A 21,237-nucleotide genomic window follows, 5' to 3' on the forward strand; every position below is an offset into this window, starting at 1 on the left:
GGGGGGGGGGGGAGGGGATCTGACTGTAAAAACTAAAAAGTACGTTAAACTGTGAAAAACTATATTACATGCTTGCCTTAACCTAAGCAAAGCAAAGAAATTCACAGATGAGCCTCAAAATTTGGTACCAGCAAGTAGCAGTCCTACCGTGGTAAAATGAAAAGAACAGATGACCTTACAGGTCTTTTCCATTTGTAACTTCTATGATTTGCCTTAGTTTCATGCTATTCAAGGCAGCATTTGGACATTCAGATATTTGGTGTTCTTGCATAACGCAGGAAATATATACTTTGATTCCCTCATATGAAGAGATGTATTAAAGGAAGCATTTCAGTTTTAATTCTGCCTGTCCATGCTCAGTTAAGCTCAAATTTGCCAGTTAATACCATTTGAAGATTTTTTTTTAAATGGTTTAATATCCACGTGTGTAATATAGTGTGGGAAATTGTCTTTTGGCCCTCTAGGTGCTTTCCTTAAATGGAAAAAAAAAAAGGTGGTGGGGGGAGAGCTAGCATTTCAATGGGAAGGATAGAGGAAATTAATAGGAAGTTAAATTTAAGGATATCTCTCTGAGGCTTATTTGCAATCACAGTTCTGGCATCTCTGTGATACTGTTTCTCAGCACACCTGAGGCCTTTCACACTCAGTTTGACAAATTAATTTCAATGCCAAGGCCGCCAGCTCATTTAATTTCTTCTCAGCTACCTTATTTTTTGTTTCCTTACTTTCTGTTCATGATAATGGAGTACTTTATTTACTTAGGCCAAAGTCAGCTTACAACTTTGGAGTCCACTGCCCAGGCTAGAATAAAAAGTAAATGTTCCTATCACTTGTCTGCTGTCAACTAAAACTTAAACTGTTGTTATCCAGCACGGCAACGTGTCACTTTTCAGGCACTGGCATTTTTCTCACAAATAAATTGCATTGACATAACGTTGCTACTATGATTGATTGGTTAATGGCATTACTCTGTATTCTGTTTATTCTAGCTTTGGCTGTTGTGCCTTGGATTCTCATTTTAATCTCCTGCTCTCAGAGTGCCTGGCTCTAACTTAGTGTTTTATGTTGGTATACAATAAATTACAACGTGAAATGCAATCACCCACTGGAAACAACATAATTTATTTTTAAATGAAGTGAAAAATCCACTATTTAAATATTCTCTAGGGGATTTCTCTCTGGTTGTGAAACCTAGATCTGATCATAAAGTGTAGTTTCCCAGTAGAGATGCTAGTTTTTGATGTTGTGTTCACTGTGGCTGTGTTCAGAAGCACATTTTTTCCCTAAATCCCTTCTAGGGTAACAGAAAAAAACTCTGGGAAGCATTTCCACTTTGCCCAGTCACTTGTATGTATTCCAAGTCCTAAGAGTTCTTTGATGCATGTCTGTGCATTGACCTATTATGATTAAGTTCATTGTGGAAATTAATTATTCCAAGGCAGTGAAGGGCAAGCCATTTTTTTTCACCAAGGCCAATATATCTTTAAAAGCTAGTAGTCTGCTAAAACATACATGTATACTGTCATTTGTTGATGGCATTTAAATACAGTTTGAAAAGGCAATCACTCTCTAATTACTATTCACACCAGACCTATGTCAAGAGGTCTTACCAGATTGAAAGCTTGTACGTTTTCAGGTCAATATATCAATTCTTTTTCTCTTTTGGACTTCATTTGGTTTTTATTATTTAAAATCAATAGACCATTTTGTGATATTTTCTTAGTGAAAACTTTGGAGGATTTTGGTTGCAATGGTGATGAACTGCCTTACAAAATACAATATGCCAATATGTTTATTTTCTTGAGCGCTGTAAGAATGTACATTCCTTGGGCTTTATCAGCTCCTGAACTCAGATGCTCTCACTGCATCATGGTAAAATGACTGGTTTTGACGGTGAAAACCCTAACAACCCAGCGTTCAGAAAAGATGCCTCCAAAATAGCTTATTTTGGCTTGATTTCTTTCCTTGCACAAAAAAACAGGCAACTATAGCTTTAAGGACACGCTCCACCATGCACTTGTTCTTTGTCCCACCTCTTTCTCTCCATTGTGTGGCTGACATCCAGTTAACTTATCCTCTATCAGTTGCATCTTAGATCTATTTCTTTGCTAAGCTCCTTCTCTTACACCTACTGCTCTCTTTGTCCTGATCTCATTCAGCAACTCCTCCATGAGAGGCAGGCTGTGCCTGATGTCACAGTGTTGCAGTCCAATACTGTATCATCAGTAGTGGCTAACTCTTCTGAAGTAAGGCCTAAGGATCCCTCAAGTAGGCAGATGAAGGATAACCAGCTTCCCATACAAGATTTCCTCCTGGTCTCTAGGGCTAGGGACAGATATTCAAAAAGCCTGAGCCTGAATTGCTTCAATCTTTGCTGTTAGTCTAACCTGGCTAGGCTACGTTTGTAACCAGAAAGACATGCCAGAAATGCAGGTACATACCTGCAGTGGCTCAGGCTAGAAGGTAGGGGGGTAGGAGGGGGGCACTAGAGCAGCCCTCTCTTCCCTTCCACAATGCTGAGCTGAGGGGAGGCATGGCCAGGCCCTGGCAGGACACTCTGATTAGGGAGGGGCTCCCCCCCTTGTGAGCAGCCCAGCAGGGAATTGATAACAGTGTTTATCACCCTTAACTCAGTGTTTATCACCCCATCAGGAAACAAAGCCTCTCTCTATTAGTTTAAGCTTTTCTTAAACAGCTTTTTCAAGGAAGGAACCAGTCTTCCACAGCACAGACCATAGCCAGCATGTGGTAGGCTAGCGGAAGCCAGGCAGATGCCTGCAGTCTCCGCTGGAGCTGCAACCAGAAAGCAGAGGGAAGGGGCCAGCTCTGCTGTGAAGCAGAAAGCTCCACTCAGCCCAGAGAGCATGCCGGGATGAGGGGGGAGTCTGATTTAACTTAAACAAGCAAGGGGCCCGGGACAGACATTGCATAAACCAGTTTGACCCAAATCAGTTAAGTCTGATACTACATTCAACTAGGTTTGTCTCAAACCGGTTTCAGACATTTTCAAATTGGCTTATGTACACTGAACAGCTGGTCTGCTACAGGTTTAAACCAGTTTCTGATCACCTAAGCCAGTTTATGAATAATGTCTGCCCCTAGACTAGCAGCTAGATATTAGCCTAAGGCTGAAGCATGAGTTCTAATATCCCTTCCACAACTGATTGGCATTAACTGTTGTAACTCTGGATATTCTTGTTATCCATCTAAATATCTAGTCCCTCTCTTCCTCAGTTCTTGGCCTTGGTGGCTTCCTATGGTAATGAGATCCATTTCCTAATTATGTGCTGTGAGAGACAGCATTTTTCTCTACCATGCTTGCATTTGCCCTCTTTATATTGCACTGAATACCCACTTGTCCTTGTGCTCTAGGGCAATGACACTCGGCAGAGTCCTCAGCAATCTGTACGTCTTGTGCTCCAACTGCACACCTACTTATTTTGTACTTCTGGGCAACTGTGTATTCCCTAGCTTGCTACTGCTGACAGTTGTGAGTGGTAGGACAGTAGCTGAATTAGCCAAATTATTTCCTTTTGCTTGCATTGCAGTTTGAAGGACGGTCTTCAATACTGTGTTTGATTCATTCAGAAAGCTGCCACATATGCCTCCTTCTATGACTTAAAGAAGAGGTCCATATTCTAAGTTAAATTGTAATTGCTCCATTTAAATGATAATATCAAGATGTTTTGGGCTGGCAAGAGATTCATGCAAGGCATTTTTATACCTAGCAGCTCTTTCATGGGTCTATCCATCCTCACTCCAGATGTCAAATATAAAAAAGAAAGATTTTGGCACGAACAGCAAAGTTCCCTTGACTGAAGGATTTACCTCCTAGGAATAAGAGCCTCATAAAAGATAAGCACTGGGAGCAAAGTGAACCACGTAAGGGGTTTTGCAAAGATTAAACCCATAACTTGCCACTAGCAATGGGATATTTCATCTGTTCAATAAGCATTAAAGTTCCCATAGTTTTTATGACACTATAATCTTTGATTACTCTGATAAATATTTGGACTATAGGAGAGATTGTGATGAAACTAATAGCAGTTATAAAAAGAACAACTAGTTGTGGAGCTGGACAAGAACCAAACCCCCGACGTGACACCAGCATATTTTGGAAGACTTCAGATCCACAGCCAAACTTCTCAGCTAGATCCTGGCCCCAGTCTATTCTGCTCTGTATAGTTATTTCCACCTGTGGAAAGCCATTATGAAACTCTCCCGTATGATTCAACAGTGGTTGCCAGCCACTTTCCACAGCATAAATAATGATGTGAGATACAAAACAATGGAGTATCTGGGCCCTTGCTCTCTCAAATGAATTGAATCAATAGCCCTGAGCTCCCAGCATCACTAAAATTTAGGAAAAGGGTTGAATGCTCAATGTCAGGCCTCTCTGTTTGTTGAAGCATATTTGTCAAATTCATGTTCTCACTCAGAACGACTGTGTATAAAATAACCCACATCTGGCAAAGGGAGATCTTGCCATGTGCATGTTCTGTACAGCTGGTGTTTCCCTGGCTTTTCATCAGTTGCTCAGACAACAGAGTGAATCGCTCCACTTACACAAAATAAACTGCACCTGCAAATCATGCAAGCATACATCATTTGTGCCTCTTGTTTTACAAAATGAAAGAGCAGAACAAGCCTACCATCTTACTATTTTCTTACAGGCATATCTTTTTTTTTTTTGGTAGAGCTAATATCCATGTTTATGACTCTTTTTGCTATAGGCTTACATGCGCTGTGGTACAGCCAGGCATTTTTCCAGGAAGAACACCTGCAACACTATACCTCAGACAAGTAAAAGTCTCAACTGCTATATCAAGTAGACCACAGCTAAGCAGTGTGCTACTCCACTAGGTGTCTTGGTCCAATGCTATGGCCCTCCTCTTGAAGCTGGCCTACTAGACCCAGCCAAGAGAGGAAACTGTGTAGGGCTAAGAGGACAAGCATAAGTTAGAGGGGATAGTTTAGTGAGATTGATACCACCCTAGAATAGAGGTGGCTCTGGGTTCTAGCCTGGCATCACCTTCCCAAACTTCCTTAGTGGTTTTTATCCATTTTAGGCAATGGATATTACATACAAGATGCGCCAAGTAAGCCTCAAGAGGTGGGGTGGAGAGGAGGTTCAAACCCTTCCTTGGTGAGGCAAGGAGGAACCTAGAACTTAGGCAAACTGGTAGGCTAGCTCTCCTCCCTCACTTCTGGAAAAACTGGGCTTGTCTACACATGACCCTTTTAAGTGGAATTAGCCTAAAATCACCATTTTTAAGGTACATTAAAGGTGCACGTTCACACGTGCATGCCCTGCCTTAAAAATAGTGATTTTAGGCTAATTGCACCTAAATATGATACCTGCTTAAGTACCAAATCTAAGATGGGATAGCTAAGCCCATGTATAAATGCTTAATGAGCATTAATGTGGTGTGCATGAATGGACGTGCACTGCATTAATGCTCGTTAGCATGGCCACACATGCGCTAATGCGATTTAGCTAAGCCAGCCTAAATCTAATGCACCTTAGTGCGCATTAGCATGTGTAATGCCCAAAATTGCAGATATGCAGCTGTATGTGTACATGCCAGTTAGATTCATAAAGTAAATGGGATTTAGCCCTAAGAGTATAAAGCAGTTTCCCCAGGGCAGTCTATTATGAGGATTTGGGAATCCCATGCCCTGAGTCATTTTGTTTGTTAAATATAATGTTTTATTCTTTTGTCTCCCACTTTAAATTGTGTGTTTGTCAAGGCTGTTTGAGAAAGGTCTACTCAGGAGCATCAAAAAGAGACAATCCCTTGAAATTTACCCTAACACATCAGCTCTCCCCTTCTTTTTTTGACTTGCAATTCTCCAGACTATCAATCTTAGATGTCTATAGGCTCAGATCCTTGAATAAGTTGCCTGTGTTCCAGTTGCTTGCACACTTTGTACAGAGGAATAGATTGAAGCAGACAGTACTCATTTTCATGGTGACCCAGAACAGCTACAGTTACAAGAACACCTTTAATCTCCCGTTTCTGAATTGAAGTTAGGGAAGAGATGAAAGAAAATGTCTCACACTTCAGTTAAAAATGCGGCTACTTCTCAGCTTATTATATCCCAGTTTTCTTTTTTTTGGATTTTACTTAAAAACTATTGCCTCAATTTCCAATCAACTGCTAATTTGAAAATGAGGCATTTCCTTGCCTTTCTTTCCTTAATAATAAAAGAAATCTCCCCTCCTCATTCATAGAGGTACTTCCTCAACAAATGTGGTTGTCATACTTTGGGCTTGTAGTTGGCTTTATGAATTAACTTCTCCCTTGGGTAAGTTTTCTTATAAGAATGCATAACAGAATCAACTCCAAGAACCAGCAGCTAAATATGACTTCAGTGTAATTTAGAAAAACTTACAAAATAAACTGAAGATTGAAAAGAGGATTAGGGTCATGCTGATATGAAGGGCATCGGCTGCACTGCAGTCCATTTTGGATTTCTTGCAGGAACACACTTGTACTTTCAGTTCTGTATTATTAGTCAGAGGTGGCTTTCCAGAATCTGTCACCAGGATGGGGATGTTGTAATTGGCCTTTTTCAGGTTTTGAAGCAGGCTGACCTGGGCATGAGTGTCTGCAAAGAATGAGGACACAAGAATTAGAGAGCCCCAACTGAGGGTGGGATGGAAGGGGAAATAAGAAGAACCAATGAACAAGCCACACAACACATACCACACTTACCCATGGAAACTAAAGGGGAAAAGGAGTATTATACATAGCATAGAGAATTTGGTAACAAATTCAGTCACAGGAATTAATCAAACAGAGTTGAGGGATACCTTCCGTGACACCAGGAAAGCAAGGGCTTTCAAAAGCTTCAGGACTTTTACACAAGTAAGATTTCTCTAGTCAAAGCATGTCAGCAGGCAAATTCCAGTGGAAATAAGTGTACCAATTAGCATCTAGATTACATCACTCACACAGTGGGCATGTCCACAAGAAATGGTTTGAGCACAGTAAGCTAATTCTATTGCACATTAGCACGGCAGGCAAAACCCATGCTGATGTACTAATATGCACTAGAATTAGTCTACCATGCATTAGTGTCACAAAAGATGCATGCATTAGTCACCAGAAAAGCATGCACCAGAGCTAATGCACAGTAGTGCCGATTACGGCACATTAAGGTAATACCTGTAGTTACAGGGCTTTTTTAGACATGCAAGCACCACAGCACTGGGTCCTTTGAAAAGCACCCGGCACTGCAATGCATGCAGCTATATAAGATGCAAGATTCACATTAGCACGAAGAAAATGGGGGCGGTGTGTTTTTGAACTAAAAGACCTCGGAAGTGCTTTAGGTTGAAAGTGCACTGCTGCCATTTTCTGCACGTTGGTGCCCATTTCGCCGCTTATACAACTGCATGGCGCAGTGCACATCAGCTCATGTGTGGAGCAGACTCGATTCATCGAGTCTGGATTTCTTGCAGGACTCAATTAATTGAGTCTGCTCCAAAGCAGTGGATCTCTGGCAGGCTTGGGACAGAAAGGCATGTGTATAAATACCCAAACGTACTAAACTTAATGTGCTGTAATTACAGCACGTTACTGAATGTGTAGAGGTGCCCAGTGAGGAGGGAGGTAATAAGATGCCTTCTACTCAAAGTTATGCTCTGGAAGTCGGGAGTGGACATGGGACCTGTCATCAGGTGCTTCCCTAACCTGAGTTGTTATAAAGGGTAAGGGAAAGCAGGGGGTAAACCAATCACTGCCTCTTTTACAATGGTCAGCAGAGTTGGCTGTTTGTTAGCAATCAGGTAAGTATAATGAATGTGAATACAGGACAGAGAGCATTGACATTGTTTTTGTGGACTGGGTCCATCTTCCATGTCTCCTTAATAGGCTGAGGGTTCGGTCCTCAAGACATACTCTACCTGAAAGCTCATAGAAGTTCGTGTGCTAGGAGCTATTTGCACATATTTCATAGCCTGCTCTGAAAGTGGACACACCAAAAAAAATAAATTTAAGTCTTAAGCCATGTTAAAAGCTCGGGTTAGATAACATTTTCAAGTTTATCACACACAGTAAAACAGCTGCAGGAATTGCAACAGCGGGAACCAGGCCAGAAAACACCAGTGAACACTCTTGCAATATGCTGTGAATAAGAAACAGGAGTCAGACCATTTATTCCATTATCTGGAACAGTCTAAATATACTAAAGTGAATTTATAACTGTGCAGCTGTTTTAATTCAGATTTTGATCCTGCTACATTAGAGAAGTCCAGGGCAAGATGCTCACATCAGCAGCAGCAGTATCAAATCCACAGGCGCCTGTCAGAAATTAAGATGCCAGTAAAAATAGTCCTAGGTTTGACTGGACCTGATTTTCTTTTTTAACAGCAGGCTGTAGACTTCTTACCTTCCTTGGCTTTATGAATTCCTAACTTAATTGCTTCTGAAGAAGCTACAGTGCTGGCTAATGTTTTAGAGAGGAAAGCTGATTGGAGTGATTAATTAAGAATATGTAGGCTCATCTTGGAGAAATGTTTGCAACAGACTCTCAAAAACACATAAATCTCAACCAGATTAGATTCTCATTGAGAAAAACAAATTTCTGCCACGTTCAGCTGGTCCACCAACCCTCTCAGTGAACCTGGGGCAATTTAAAGCTTTGAAAAATAATCTAGCAAAACTGTTAAACTGGGTGAAGAGCTTGCTCATTTGCCTCAGCTTTTGCTTTCAATTTGCAGGGTTGAAAACTAAACTCAGAAGTCATATATGGAACCGTGGAAATCAATGGCTATCAATTAAAACCAGCAAGGTGCTCGCATATACACTTAGCACATTAGTTTGCTACATGAGCTCAGGTAGTTTGTGGCCTCCTCATTTTTTTGTGGTATCAACTACCATATTGCAGAAAAGACACTATTGCCTTGTCCCTGGTAAGGGTGTACAGCATAAGGCAGTCAAGATGAGTTCAAGTCTCAAGAATCTAATATTTGGAATAATATTTGGGGCTTGGAGGTTTATACTGATGGGGAAAGATTTTTCAGTGAACTGCTAGAAGAGTTCATACCAGGGAAAGGGATGGAGAATGCTGATGGAGCTAAATAGTTTGCTCAGCAAAACAAAAAGCAATAGAAATCATCTAAATTAAAAACAATAACCCCCAGAAGCACAAATCTTCATGCTTGCTTTCTGCCCTAGAAATGTTCTGCAATTCTTTGGCACATGCTTGGATTTCTCCTCCTGCAATATCATCCCTGATCTGCATGATACTGTCTGACATGTAATTAGTTCCAGAGACTCCAGTGGGGACCACTCTAATGCATGAAGTTAGGCACACTCTACAGTCCCTTGCTGAATTAAGGCCAATTAAATCATAGGATAAGACGGCTATATTGTAAAATTGCCCTGCATGTCTTACATATGCAAGTGGTCCTACAAAATTACAGGGCCCCATTACTGCTTAAAGAAATACTCATGGAGGCAGATGTAGTGACGTCTTTCGGAAGAAAAAGAATTCTGATTTCAGCGAGGGAGCCAGAGTCTCTTGCCGTGTCATCAATGTCCTATCAAGCCATCATTTCTAAAAGGCACTTCATTGAAAACTGCTCACCCACCAGCCCCGACAGCTGTAAAGATCAGAGAGGAGCTAGTCAGGTGAGACCTGCATCTGCAAAACTCTTGCTGAATTGTGCTTGTTGAGGGTTTAAAACAAAGCAAACTCAGAACCTCTCCCAAAATAGTAACGGAACAAGGAGACACAAAACCCCAAAACTGGATAAAAATGCAAGACTTACTGTTAATCTTGGTGATTTTCCACACTTTATCTGGGACAGCCTGTTTGCTCAGTTCAAATTTGAATGGATCTGTATTAGGGTGAAGGTCATCATCTTTTGCTTCCAAAACCACTACCCTGAGATCCTTTGCATCATCACAGACTTTTGCCAGAGTTGGCTTAATGTACGGGGCATTGTCATTGACATCTTCCAGGGTAACCTGCAGAGTCCCTGTACCAGTCGCAGGAGGGTTGCCTGTGTAAAAAAAACAAGCGTATGCTTATGAACCCAAGCTTTCAGGGGACATACTGCCATTGATACATACCTGGGTGCTCGCAAAAGGACAGCAATGCTATTGACATAATAAGCCCAAGAGTTACTTTTACAAGATAATGCTGTATTTTCAGAATCTGGTGTGCATGGACCATGGGGAGGAGCGTTAATCTAAGCAAACCTCCTTTAAGGTGGCCGCTGGGCCACGAGAAAAGCTTTGCACAGTATTGCTAATCCCTGCGTAGTAAGTGTCACCATCTATGCAGGGGGCTGGTGCAGGGCTGGAGGGAGCAGGAGCAGACTACTGCCAGGAGCAGCAAATTTTCTCCTGAATCTCAGCACATGTAGACACCTGCCCAGGATGGGTTTACTCTAGAGCAGGGGTGGGCAAAAATGTGGCCCCAGGGCCAGATGCAACCCACCAGGCCATTCTATCCGGCTTGCGGGGCCCCTAAAAAATTTAGAAAATTAGTATTTATCTGCCCTGGGCTGCCTGTCATGCAGCCCTCGGTGGCTTGCCAAAACTCAGTAAGCGGCCCTCTGTCCAAAATAATTGCCCGCCCCTGCTCTAGATTAATTTCCTCTAGAGCAAATCCACCCCACAGCATTTGCACATGTAGATATGCCTGCTGTGTAATAGCTTCTCAGCCTTTTGGCTAAGATCAAGTGTGCCATCCCCCCGGAGTTAGTTGGCTAACATTGTAACCGAGTTGCGTTCCCCTCCTCACCCCCATCCCTCTTATGTTAGTCCCTCACTCAGGAGCTCTGTATTTCCCTACTGACTTTGTCATCTTTTTGGTTCTTGACTCTTAACATCCACTAATAAAACTCAATCTATTCTATGGAGTCAAAATCAGATGAAGGTATAAGTGAGATCCAAGCCTAAAGGAAAAATTCCTGTACATAGACATACAGTGAGAGGCCATCCATGCCCCCGGGGAGCTTTTCTTGGAACTAGATCCTAGTTCTTTTAAATCCATGCCAGGGCCTTGAATTGTGGACCATTTTTAGTTAACTTAGCAGACATGCAGTTGTCAGCTGAATGATCTCCTTTATTTACCCAGAGTAGTACAGAACGAGCAGCGGCCATTCAAGCTTCTACAAATTATCTGCCAGCGGATCTCAGTCCCGACTGGACAAAGCTGCTTCAGGCACGAGACAGCTGTTTATTCACCATGCCCCCCAAACCAGCCTTAGCTTCCATTCAGCGACCGACACAGCGGCTGTGGTGCTGGAAGCATTCGTAATGCAGATGTCCACCCACTGGGAACAGGACGAAGACCACCATCTCATTTCGCAGAGGTCAGGAAAGAGCTGACAAGTGGTAATAACTTCCAGTCACTACTGATGCACGCCATGGTTGAACCAGTGACCTGCTATACCAGTTAAAAGCTCAATATCTCATTTCCAGTCCCTTTGAAATCTGGCTCCCCTTGACAGCTGGTCTCAAGTTTTTAAAAACACCTTTCCTCTTTCAGATGCTGTGATACCTAATAAGACTGTCCCCAACCGAAATCAAACATTTCTTTGGATCCAGGTTTTCTTGCCTACCTCCGACACCTAGCATTTTCTCCGTCGAAAAAATCTGTGATTTCTGGGTTCTGTTAAACTTCAGACCCCCTCAGGATGCAGAGAGGAAACAGGAGGCTATGTTTAACCTTTGAACTTCTAGTGTGATGTTTCACGGTATTTTAAAATTCAGCAGGAAAAGTGGTACTATTTAGTATAATTAATCTGCATATAATGGCAGGATCAACTTCAAAATCACCAATTGATTGTGGCAGTACATTTGAAGGAAGAAAGTAAACACCCCGTAGTCTGGCTCGACAGACTACTCACTGTAACATAATGTGATTAGTTGTTATAATGACAAATGTTACTAATAGTGACACTTCATTTGTTTCAGAAACACAAATGCATAACAAAGGCAGAATTTTCAGTCCCATCGGTTTTTTTCCCTTCTCTTTGTCATCACAAGGGTGAGGGTTGAGTTCTTTTTAATGAAAAATAAATTATTTTTCACTTTTTATTGAACTAATTGAATTTGCAGAAAGACTCCAATACATTTTTTGTTCTTGATATGTTATTAAGTAAAGTCGTACGGCAGAATGGATGAAAAGACATTTGAGTATTTGAAATATGATCATAAAAGTCAGCCTTTCATGCACTTAATTAAACGGCTGTCTTTAATTTTGAATGCATTATTTCCACACTGGACTGATAATGTCTTGTGCACTGCCCTCCTTATCTGCCTCTGAAGTCAGTAATATAGAAATCTGCTTTTTGAAATTAAGAACCCAATGGTATTATAAATATACTTTTCTTTGGTCAAATGCAGATGTGGCCATATACTTCTCTGCCTTGCTTATGCATTGCTATTTGTATACAGCTTATGGACCAGGCAACTAATATGTACAAATAGAGAGGAAGAAAATTGCTTTTGTCCACTTCAATGACTTACTCTCAGAGCATTTTACTTATAATGACTTAAACAAAATGTTTTCCTGATTTATAAAGACTTTCAAAAGAAAAATAAGCAAATGTCAAAGCCATAAATTGAAGCTTGTTAACAAGCCTGCCATAAAAATGCAACAAAAAGTGAGTCAAAGAAAAATGGTCACAACATATCCACTGGGAATATACGGCTTTTATATATTTGACACTATTATGCCTTTGATATAAAAACCATTCAAAACCCCATGATCTCCAGTCGGTGACAGTTTTGAAATGAACGCCTCTCACTAGCATATTTTAATTCTAAAATAAGATTCCTTTCAATAGATATTGTAAAACTTTGCCGTTAGAAGTTGAATTAATGCATAAACCAGGATTTAAAGGTCTCAGTCCTACCAAACTCTTGGGAACAGCTTGGCAAAAGAGCTCAGGTCCTGTTTAATCACTGAAATGACTGCTGGGGCTGAACACTTTGAACATTTAGGTGCCTGCATAGGGCCTGATGGAGAGTGAAACCATCTGAAATTCCTGCTGGTCGGCATACAAGATACAAAATTCAATTTAATGGCACTACTCATGTGAGTAAGGGCTATTAGTGTAAGGATCCTCAGGGTTCACCCCCAAGTTAGTTTAATTCCACATGAAAGATGAGAGAGCATGCATCAGCTATAGGTATTACTGAGTTGGAGCCATAGCCTTGCAACTGTTCCAACTGATTCTTAGTAGTAGTGGGCATACTCATGTGAGTAAAGATTATCCAAATTAAGCTAGGTTCATGAGTTTGGACCCTCTGTCAGTAATTCCAGAGAATACCAAATCATACCACAATGGGAAGCTTATGCTTTATACCTTTGCAATGCATGATGTCTGGTAGTATCTTTATGTCCCAGCACTGAAGTACATAAAAAGCTTCTGCAATCACTTGTCACTTAAGCAATACCTAGCATAGTTGCAAGACGCAACCATCAGAAAATGGAAAAGGATTGGTGGGTATGCATCATGGCTTGAAGGTGCAGACTACATATTGCACGACATGGTCCATTGTCTGGGAGCTAGAGCCTAGAATGAAAGGGGCTATTACGATAAGAAAACAGCATAACATTTTATTCTAGTTCTATCAAGTGCAAATGAATGTGGTTACAGAAAAATAAGTAGTTTGAAAATGAATGTTCTGAAAATAGACCCGTTGGATGTTGCTGTATATTGATATTTTAATTTAATGTCATGTGGGATCATATGGTGCTTCTTAAGAAACTGCGATTCTTATGAAAGTGTAACTCAGCTGCAGAAATGTTTTCTATTCCATTTAAGTACGTGGCAATGGATTTGAAAACAGACTTCCAGCTAGACAGTTAAAGGTAGCTGGAGTTCTGACAGCTGCATGAGAACCACCAGTTAGTTATCGGGAGGCCTCAAATACATCAGTTATGCCTGACATAAACATGATGGGCATGGACTGGGAAAACATTTTGCAAAATATCAAGCCTTGAACAAAACAGCATGTTCACCAGCTAATCATGACTGAGTTCCTGATCAATACATTAATAAGAGCATAGCATCCCCTTTTCCTTTCTTGAAAATAGCTTTCTGTCAAGTTGGTCTATGATTAGCTGATACAGCAGCTCAGCTCACAAAACCAATCTGCAACACAGAGTAAATAATGACATCATCAGCAAATGCCACTCTGCTGTGCGAACATCCATCAGAAATAATAAATCTACATAAATCATTTGCTCTAATTGAAATGAAGTTATTGCAATGCAACATTGTCACATGATCGTCGTCTCCTGCTTGGAAGACAAATGCTTTGGATTTGCTTCGGTGTTTACGAAGCAGCAGGGGATCATTATTCTGAGATGAGATTCTGCTTTTTTGATGGCATATTTTAAAGAGATAGCAACAGGATAGAAATCTAATAATACAATAAAATACCTATGTTACATCAGTAATCTGAAAAGAAATGCAGTTTCTGAAATCAAAACAGTTCACTCCACTAAACAGAACCACAATGTCACTTTGTTGCGCTTCCTTGTGCTTTGCTGCCTTGCGGAAATTGTAGTCGAGGGGGCTTCCATTATCCCATTCCCTCCTAGAGGCTGGGTCCCCTGGTGGACAACATCTTCTTGACATCCTTATTAACTTAGACAAGGAACCTGGCCCACAAGAACATATAAACTACAATCCCATGAAGCAACAGGCCACCATGGGAGAATGCACCTCATACTGCACTGACTCGAAATGAAAAGTTCTACTATTTCCCTGTTGAATTTTTCCAGAACTTTTAATTGCGAGAAAGAGCCTGGTACACTATTTCAACTCTTTGCCCCAATGTGGGGTCAAAACAAGGGCTGGAATACTAGACTTTCCTACGAGAGGGATTTTCCAATTAGCACCCTGCTCTAAGGAGAAGTCAAAACCAGGCTGTGTTTGCTCAAAAGTCCAAAAAGTCAAAATGGTGAGGTGGAGGAGAAGACTCCAGATACCTGGCAGGCCTAGATCCCATGTTCCCTACAGGCTGGACAAGCAGCCTAACCACAAGGCTACTGAGCAACAGGTGGGCAGCACTTCTAGCACTGGATATGAGCCAAAGTCAGTGCTATCTGTATGAGTTAGCTGTGGTTTCTATCCAGTTATTTTCTAGAGTCTTAGCAGAGTTTGGGTAGCTCCCAGCAACAATTTGAATCGCAGTGGTTCTCTGCAGGGAGTTAGGCACCTCAGTGCCCCATGGGCATTTGTTCTGAGAATGCATAGAATCAGTACCGTGGCAAGGAAGTTTGGTGCCCGGGGCAAAGCTCGCAGCAGCAGCCCACCCTCACCCTGTACACAGATCCAGGATGGGGTGGGTGGGGCACATGCCCCCGCTCCCCCATGCTTGCCTGGGAGTGCATGCAGAAGCAGGAGCTGCCTTCCCCCCCATCCCCATGCCACCCCAAAAAAGCTGCTTGCAGGTCCATCCCATGCCCCACCTGAGCATCTGTTGGCACCCCTTCACTTTGGCACCCAAAACGGTTGCCACCCTGCCCACCCCGCCTTGCTATGGCACTGCACAGAAGTCTTTCTGTAAAGAGCTAGTGAATTCTGCAGCTGCAAACAAAGGCCTTTAATGAGCTTGGTGCCTGCTGTCCTGCTCTTTGGAACTCAGGCTCCTACTTTCCATCTAAGTCCCATTTAGGTTCCTAAACTCATTAAAAAAAAATTAAGTGAAACAGAAATGTCTCTGTCAGCTCCTGATTAAAGATGAGAGAAGCAAACTGTGCAATGGAGAAGCAGGTCTTGCAAAATACAGAAGATGCTTGCCCATGTCACATGGTAACAGGCTTTGACTAAATCAGATGAAGTCAGGTTACCTGTAAATAACATCATTTGTTTCGTGGCATAGCAGGGGAACAAACCACTGATAATCAAAACATAATCAACTAATGAGGGAAATACTATACAGACAAATGGTATAGTGTTAAGAAGGGGAGACAAGATCATTAACGAGGCTGCATATTTTTGCTTAGATTTAGAAACTTGTAGTATCAAAGACTCACGTACATGCAATTTTTGGTGTTTAAGTCTGGAGTGTTTTATAGCCTACATTTCTGTCATTAGAGCTGTGGAACACTTATCTAAATCCCTTCTATATAACAATTTCTTATCAGTGACAATTAGGAACAAGGCAACTTTAATCAGAATTACTGAATTATTTTTGAAGGAGACCTGTTGCTCTGGCACTATTTATCAAATTCCTAAAGATGAAACTTCAGCCGCTTCAGAGGATCCAACTGTTATAGAGATCTAAGGCACGGTTTAGCTTGAAGCCAGAGCAGTATCAAGAAGAATGGATGGCACATGAACTGGCCTCTATCGCACACAAATTACAAATGGTAGAAAGATTTCAGCATGTATTTCTTCCTATTAAATTACGCTTCCAGAATGATCAAGTTAATATATTATCGAAGTCATTGTGTGCAGTAGGCAGAAATTACAAAGCCACTTAAAATTCAAGGCAGTATTTTGCCCTCTGGTGTATGTATGTGCCAGACTTCCACTGCAGTCAGTGGAAGCCAGTCGCATGCACGTAAAGAAAGAGTTTGGCTTTCAACATAGATTTCTTGTCAAGCCAACGGGGCTCAGAACTCTGTCATGTCTACAAACCACTATTTCTTTCCTGGAAATTAGAATATTTCCATTGCTTTCTTTGCAAATAGTTGTGTCGACTGACAACTTGCTTTAAATAATCTCTCAAGGTACTTGGTTCTAACAGCTGAGACCAGTTTAACTCCACTGACGTCGATGGAGTTGTACGGCCACAAAACAAAGTATTGAGTCTGGCGTTTGCTGTTTGTCTACTTAGCGTATTAAGAAAAAAAAAAAAACTTTCACATTTTCAGCAAGTGAATTTAGATTCAGGAAATCTTGCCACAATTAATTTTTTTTTATCACCCTGTCACTAATAAGGTCACTGCAAGTTGATATTTATACATCTAGGAGCCAGAATTGTTATCTCAGTTACATCAATTCAAATCTGAAGCAACTCCACAGAAGAAATCCAGTTATTTTGGATTTATATCCAAATAACTAAGAGCACAACATGGGACTGAGCTGGCCTTCTTGACCTCTGGCATTGATTTGGATTTTTTCACTCACTCGCTCATGAATTCTTAGTTTCAGCTTGGCCTCAAAAGGAGACACAGGCTTACCTGCTGTAAGGCATGCTCTCCGCGTGGCTTTATTGTATTCGTTTGTTGTACTTAATGTTGTCAAGAAAGGAAGGGCAGAGAGGAATGAAAGCAACACTTCAAAAATCCAAAAGCATTCGGGGTGAGCCGCGGAGTGACACAATGCAACCACTGAAGACCTGAGCAGCATATGTTCTCCGGAAATAGGTATGCAGCAGACTCTGCTTTGGAAAGCAATATTTCACGCTGTATGATCAGATGATTTTTAACAATCTATGCTGAATTTTCAGACTCTTTTCCTGCTCCAAGCCTTTAACCGTCTCTCTTACCAACGTTCGGCTAGACCGCCCCCCTCCATGATAACAAAAGGGACTCTCCGCAAATTGTTTTACTAAACAGGAGGTGGTGCTTCGATATTGCCTTATGCAATTTAGAGGTATGCTGTCATTGAATCTGTTCCAGTTATTGGTGTGTACACGCTCAGACCTACAACTGGTCCCACTGAAGTCAGTGGGACGGAGAGAGGAAATGTTGCTAATCATGAATTAGAGTATGACCCTAAGAGGCCGTTAATGCATTCCTCTAACACTTTGCAAGAGATAACTCCCAATTTTTCCATAAACCAAAATTCATAATTTATTATTTTAAGTATTAAGTAGCCAGACATCTTGTTTCACAATGAATCAAAACAAATAGTCCTAAATGGTTACACTCCTTCCTTCAAATAATATATGCAGATCATCTTTTTGAGTAATTACATTTCAAAAAAGCACAGTTCTTTCACTGTATCAAATTGCTACTGACATATGCCATCCGTCTTAAATACTGTTTTCAGTATTTTAATTTCTTTTTCTAATCATCAGTCCATGATGACAAATTTAAAGAATATTTGGTGTGCAATCCATATTTTACTGGAATTTAAAATGGCAGGAAAAGGATGAGTATTTAATTTATTTTCCCTTCTCAATTAATACAGCAATTAAGATAAGGGGTGTAAAACTGGCTTAATTGGGTTGCCATAGCAACTAATTGCCCAATTTCTTCCAAAATAACATGTTTTCAGTGGAATCAAATCTGTGGTAATTTAATTATATACATCATGAAGCAAGACGACAGGTTAGATACATGTAAAGAGAAATTCTAATTGAAAATTGTTATGCATCTCTTTGTTACTCCAGTTTTCCTCTTGCCTAGGCATTGTCTGTTTCTGTTCATTATTAGGCATAGTACCAAAGGATAATTTTTCTTCTTAATGAATGGGAATGTTGAGGCTTGCGCAACAAATAAGATATTGAAACGATTGGAGTTAGTTAAAGTAGCTACTAAAAACAAGGAAAACACCAAAATTAGAACTTACAATCATAGAAGATGAGGGCTGGAAGGGAGCTCCGGAGCTCACATCTAGTCCAACCCCCTGCTCAAGGCAGGACCAGCCCCAACTACATCATCCCAGCCAAATAAGCCATTTAAAAAAAGAAAAAAAAAAAACCCAGGCAAACCAATCTTTGAAGATCGACATTTTCTTTTCCCCTTGTATTGCTAAAATAAACCTGAGATCTCTGTTTCTAAAAGAGCGCCAGTTCCTCCAGTTAATTTTTTTGCTAGGAATCATATTCTTCTTCATAACCATGTGTTAAATTGCCAGGGGAATGTTTATCATGTAAAAAAATTGAGGATTATGATGTCAGGTAGGGCACAAATACTACAAAATCAGCAATTTTTCTGAATCCAAAGAGATTGTATCCATTCACATATGCCGGCTGTACAAATGCGTCACCTAAGTGGCTGGGATTTGGTCCATTTATTAGTAGAGTAGTCTAACGAGATATAACCTGGATAATGTTGTGAGGGTCTGGGGTGCTGGTGACCTCCAGTGAGATTTTACACATGCTCCGCTGCATGGAAGAAGAGGAACGGAGGGCTTTCAGCATCTCATAGACCTGGGACTGTTTCTGATCCAGTTCTACCTGCAGTTCCTGAAGACTCATCGCTATGGACTTGATTACACGATGTGTCGGCATACTGCTAGGCCCAGGAGGGATACAGACATCAGGTGGTAGCTCTGATCCCAAGGCCAACAGGCTGGAGTGAGCTCTGCCAGTGATGCTGAGTCTTGCATGGAGCCTACGCTGGTAAAGTGTAGGTTGAACATGGGTCTCTGGCCATTCCCAAGCCCACTCCCAACAGGCCTCCATGCTGAGAGGAGAAGGGCCAACAGCTGACATAACCGTACCAAAAAAGAAGTTTCTCTACAATAAGGGAATTTCTCTGCTGGAGAAGGCTGGGTGCCTTTCAGCCTCTTTGCTTCCCCTAAGCAGCATGCTTAAGTGGTGCCAAGAAGTCAGAGCTGAGCCGCAGTGTCTACTATCAGCATCCCTGAGTAGCCCATGCTATTTTCCAGAGATCAAGCTGCCACCAATGGCTTTTTTCAAGAGACAACAACAATTACCATAACTGTTGAGTTCAGGCAACAGAAAAGCAGGGACCCGAGCCATTCCACAATACCCTGATACCACCAAATGCCAGGAGGCATTTCCAGGTCTCAAGTTAAGCTCCTTTCTCTGCTTTTCAACCCTTGCTTCCTGCTTCTTGTTCTGAACTGTAAACAGAAATTTCAAAATCCAGTAAGAAAGACTGTTCTGCAGAGCTTTCAGCATGACTGACCTGACAGGAGAAATTAAAACAGCTAGCTGCTCTATTTTGTGGTAATCACCCAGAATGAGTCAGTTTATAACTGCTGTAATACTTCAGTTTATTACTGAAAAATACTGAAATATATTCAGCATTACAATTTCCTGGGAAGCTTGTTCTAGCTCAGTTTTGTGAAATCAGTTGATCCCATGCCCTAAAAGTATCATGTATCCTGCAGACTACTACATTTTGCAGTAGCGATGCTGTCTTCTGGTGATTAGCACTTTTTAATAAGGCAGAAAAGGATGAAAAAATGGCCAGTTCCTTTAACAGAAGGAAACCTCTCAAGGTTTTCAAAACTGCTCAAACCTCTATATGCCCCATTCTCCAATTAAACACAGTTCATGGCACTTAAATACGTTAACTCTGCTCCATATTTCCCGCCAATATTTAATTTATTTTCTAACAGACCAGAGATTTTACATCCACATCCACAGAAGCTTTTAATAAAGATTTTTCCAACTCCAAAGATGCTGTCTTGACCTTTATAGAAATCAAGGGAATACGAAGCAAATTAGAATGTTCATTCCAAAATGGATTTTAAAACTGAATTTTCCTCCATATAAAAGGTCATATTTTATTATCCATAACATTAAAGAACCTGTCCATCAAATTGGCTGTTACACATACTGTTTCAATAAGCCCCAAGGGGACTGTATGCGGTGGAAACAAAACAATTCACTCTGGCTACATTTCTCTGCAGGTAAATTGGCTATGCTGAAGGAGACCAGCATATAGTTATCTAACACAGCTACTAATTGTCATTTCCTGCAGTGAAAATAGCAGCATCCTATTGGGAAGCACACTTGTGCACTGAAGAGAAGTGAAGGAGTCTGAAATATTGCCCCCTGGCATATATAGACACCTGCCCAGCAGAAAGCCCAGAGTTTTATCCCCCACTAGAACTTGCGACATTAAACAGATACACAAAATGCTCTTCGATTGGTCCCTTGCACTGAAGCCCATTGAATTCTACTGAGTTCAAAGAGCTTTTAATCAGGTTATAATCAAGGGGGTGGGCGGGTGGAAACAAAGACACTTGGCGCTTACACACATGCAGGGAGGCTGCTCCGACACACCGTAAATCCAAGGCGCTGGAGCAGACTCGATTAAATCAGGTCTGCTGGAGCATGAAAATTAGCTCACTCCAGCAGCCTCCAACATCATGTGCATCAGTGTCCCCATGCTGAAAAATGACGGCGGGGTGCTTTAAACTTAAAGCTTGTTGAACAAGCTTTAAGTTCAAAGCACCCCACTACCATTTTTCCAGCATAGTGACGCTGATACACATGACAATCAGGAGCTTTCAATTAGCGCGGTTTGCTAATTAATGCCCTCCCCCCCTCAACTTCCTGGAGCATGTCTATAAACACCCACTGATTGCTTTGAATTTCC

At 41.3% G+C, this 21,237-nt stretch overlaps 1 protein-coding gene across 1 annotated transcript in view; it reads right to left on the reverse strand.

Moving 5' to 3' along the window:
• CDH13 (cadherin 13) overlaps nucleotides 1–21,237 on the reverse strand; it is a 948,741-nt gene that overhangs the window by 12,574 nt on the left and 914,930 nt on the right. The window contains exons 12-13 of the mRNA XM_019505469.1: nucleotides 9,782–10,015; nucleotides 6,397–6,612 (exon numbers count right to left, since the gene is read on the reverse strand). Of these exons, the coding sequence (XP_019361014.1) occupies nucleotides 6,397–6,612; nucleotides 9,782–10,015 (450 nt within the window). The remainder of the gene's footprint in view (nucleotides 1–6,396; nucleotides 6,613–9,781; nucleotides 10,016–21,237) is intronic.

Source organism: Gavialis gangeticus, unplaced genomic scaffold, assembly GCF_001723915.1.
Source record: "Gavialis gangeticus isolate Ggan-Ray unplaced genomic scaffold, GavGan_comp1, whole genome shotgun sequence".
Taxonomy (NCBI): domain Eukaryota; kingdom Metazoa; phylum Chordata; order Crocodylia; family Gavialidae; genus Gavialis; species Gavialis gangeticus.